This window comes from Corella eumyota, chromosome 2 (genome assembly GCF_963082875.1).
Source record: "Corella eumyota chromosome 2, kaCorEumy4.1, whole genome shotgun sequence".
In the NCBI taxonomy this organism is placed as follows: Eukaryota; Metazoa; Chordata; class Ascidiacea; order Phlebobranchia; family Corellidae; genus Corella; species Corella eumyota.
Window position 1 is genome coordinate 1,185,620 of NC_137491.1, and position 2,353 is coordinate 1,187,972.

Sequence of the window (2,353 nt, forward strand, 5' to 3'; positions counted from 1 at the left end):
TTGTCCTAAATAAAATGTTAGTTGTGCCGTTAACGTTATTAACTTTAAGTTAAAATAAAAATCAAAGTTATAATGTTCATTAAAAGCTTTGTAAAATAAAATCTTTTACCTTTTATGGAATATATTGTGTGATTAATAAAACCTTGTATTTTGAAAGATTTTAGAGTTGCTAACTGAGCATTTAATTCTGTACATTTTGTTTTTGCTGTGTCATAACTTAAAACATCTGATCCAAAGTAATATTCTACACCCCCATATGTATACCATTGTTCTCCATTTACAACATTTAAACTTAAAATCATCAAACTTAAAACTAACTTGTTCATTTTTAAACTGAGGTTGTTATGCAAAAACTTTATCTAAATGAAGCATTACCTATACACTACTCAGTTATTAATAAGAGATATTTATTATCATAACATCTTATGTGTTATTAAATAAACATGTGTAATGCATGTTATAAGTTAATTAAGTTTAAATATGTTGTTGTGATGTTATAGTTGAATAGTAGTAGTATAAGTTAGTTTTATTCTGGCATAATTAAAACAATATTACGTCAAACTACAAAAAACACTAAAAAATGACTACTGTTTTTTTAAGATAATGTAATAACTAGGATGACTGTTAAATTAATACAAAAATTTTCAAATAAATAAAGTCTTACCATTTTTAATGAAATAAATAAAGATAAAAATTGATTATGTTAATAATGATAAAATAAATAGACTGTAAGGTAATAAAATACTTTGTAAGTTATGGGTAAGAATTAAAAGTGTTTATGCTACGAATTATAGAAATACAACACATGTACAGTTGTCTTTTTTTATAAGTTTTAAAATCTTTTGTTTTCGTAAATACTTTCTGGATTGTTTAAAGTATTCTTCAAGTTTGTTGGATTGTCTGTAAAACAAATTTAATTAACATTTGTATTTTAAAATATTTATTCAATTATATATCTCGTTAAACATATTTGATTTTTACTGCACAACTTTAAAGAAATATTTTATATTTATAGTTTATTACATCACAAACACACCTGGGTTATTAGTCAAATTGTTTTGAGTTTTTTTCAGTAGATAAAGCAGATAGAGAATAACAAGTATGGAAATGAGCAATAATGTTCCAGTAATTGCCCACCCTATTATAAGTGGATTGTTCTAAACATAAATTAAAGCAATTTGTGTAAATTAATTACCTTTTAAACCTTAATTTAAATAAACATGAATAGTAAAACTGTTTTGAATTTATATACATTAACCATAATGATATAATAATGTTATTTTTTGTTACTTGTATCATGACATAAATTGTGTTGGCCTGTGGTTGTTCAGTTGTAAACACTGTAACTGTAGAATTTGTTGTTAAATTGTTGGAGAGGCTGAATATTGTTGTAAAATTTGTTGTTTTTGTAGATATTTTTGTTGTAAGTATCAGCGTTGTAACTGCAGAATTGAATTGTATGAGATAAGTTATGTGAAAATTCAAAAAAGATTTTACTTAAATTAGTTTTTTTAAATGTGTTCTCATTATTTTTTTGACTAAAAAAATGTTAACTTTGCTTTACTTACTTGGTAAATCTCGTTGGCAAATAAATCCTTCCCTCTTAGCAAAACACTCAAAATCATTCCACTTAGAAGTATATCCTCTTACCACAACACATTGTTCATTACCACCAGAGTTATTTGGCTCATATTTATCCCAGTTAGATTGATGGCCCAACAAAGTTGTCCCATCAGACCAAATAAAAGAAGAATTTAAATTAGCTGGGTTTGTTTTTGTTAGGCCAATAAAGTAACTTGCTCCTTGTCCTAAATAAAATGTTAGTTGTGCTGTTAAGATTATTAACTTTTGCTTGTGATAAAATTTAATTTAGCCCAAGTTATAAAGTTGCATGAAGGAAAAAAAGTAATTTTACCTTTTATGGAATCTATTGTGTGGTTAATAAAGCTCTGAATTTCGAAAGATTTTAGAGTTGCTAACTTAGCATTTAATTTTGTACATTTTAATTTTGATGTGTTATAACTATAAACACCTGCTCCAAAGTAATATTCTACACCCTCATATGTAAACCATTGTTGCCCATTTACAACATTTAAACTTAAAATTATCAAACTTAAAACTAACTTGTTCATTTTTAAACTGAGATTGCTTTGTAAAAACTTTATCTTAATGAAGCATTATCAATACACTACTCAGTTTTTGATAGGAAATATTTATTATCACAACGTCTTATGTGTTATTAAATAAACATGTGTAATGCATGTGATAAGTTAATTGAGTTTAGATATGTTGTTGTGATGTCATAGTTGTATAGTACATATTTAAGTTTGTTAACACAGGTTGCAATCAAAAC

The 2,353-nt window shown here is 25.4% G+C and overlaps 1 protein-coding gene across 1 annotated transcript; it reads right to left on the reverse strand.

Moving 5' to 3' along the window:
• Positions 1–747: 747 nt before the first annotated feature.
• LOC145741145 (C-type lectin mannose-binding isoform-like) lies at positions 748–2,132 on the reverse strand. Its single transcript, XM_082558673.1, has 5 exons — positions 1,916–2,132; positions 1,569–1,808; positions 1,291–1,442; positions 1,037–1,157; positions 748–900 (listed from the first exon to the last, which is right to left on the reverse strand). Exons 1-5 carry the CDS (start codon positions 2,130–2,132, stop codon positions 833–835), a joined length of 798 nt encoding a protein of 265 aa, XP_082414799.1. The 3' UTR covers positions 748–832.
• Between the last annotated feature and the right edge of the window lie 221 nt (positions 2,133–2,353).

What these genes read in the sequence shown, in the direction of transcription:
- LOC145741145 (XM_082558673.1), bottom strand. Translation starts at nt 2,132, where the DNA reads ATGAACAAGTTAGTTTTAAGTTTGATAATTTTAAGTTTAAATGTTGTA. An exon ending in TTGCCAACGAGATTTACCAA is followed by an intron (nt 1,443 to 1,568) that starts GTAAGTAAAGCA and finishes TCAATTCTGCAG; the next exon opens with TTACAACGCTGATACTTACA. An exon ending in CAATTTGACTAATAACCCAG is followed by an intron (nt 901 to 1,036) that starts GTGTGTTTGTGA and finishes TTTGTTTTACAG; the next exon opens with ACAATCCAACAAACTTGAAG.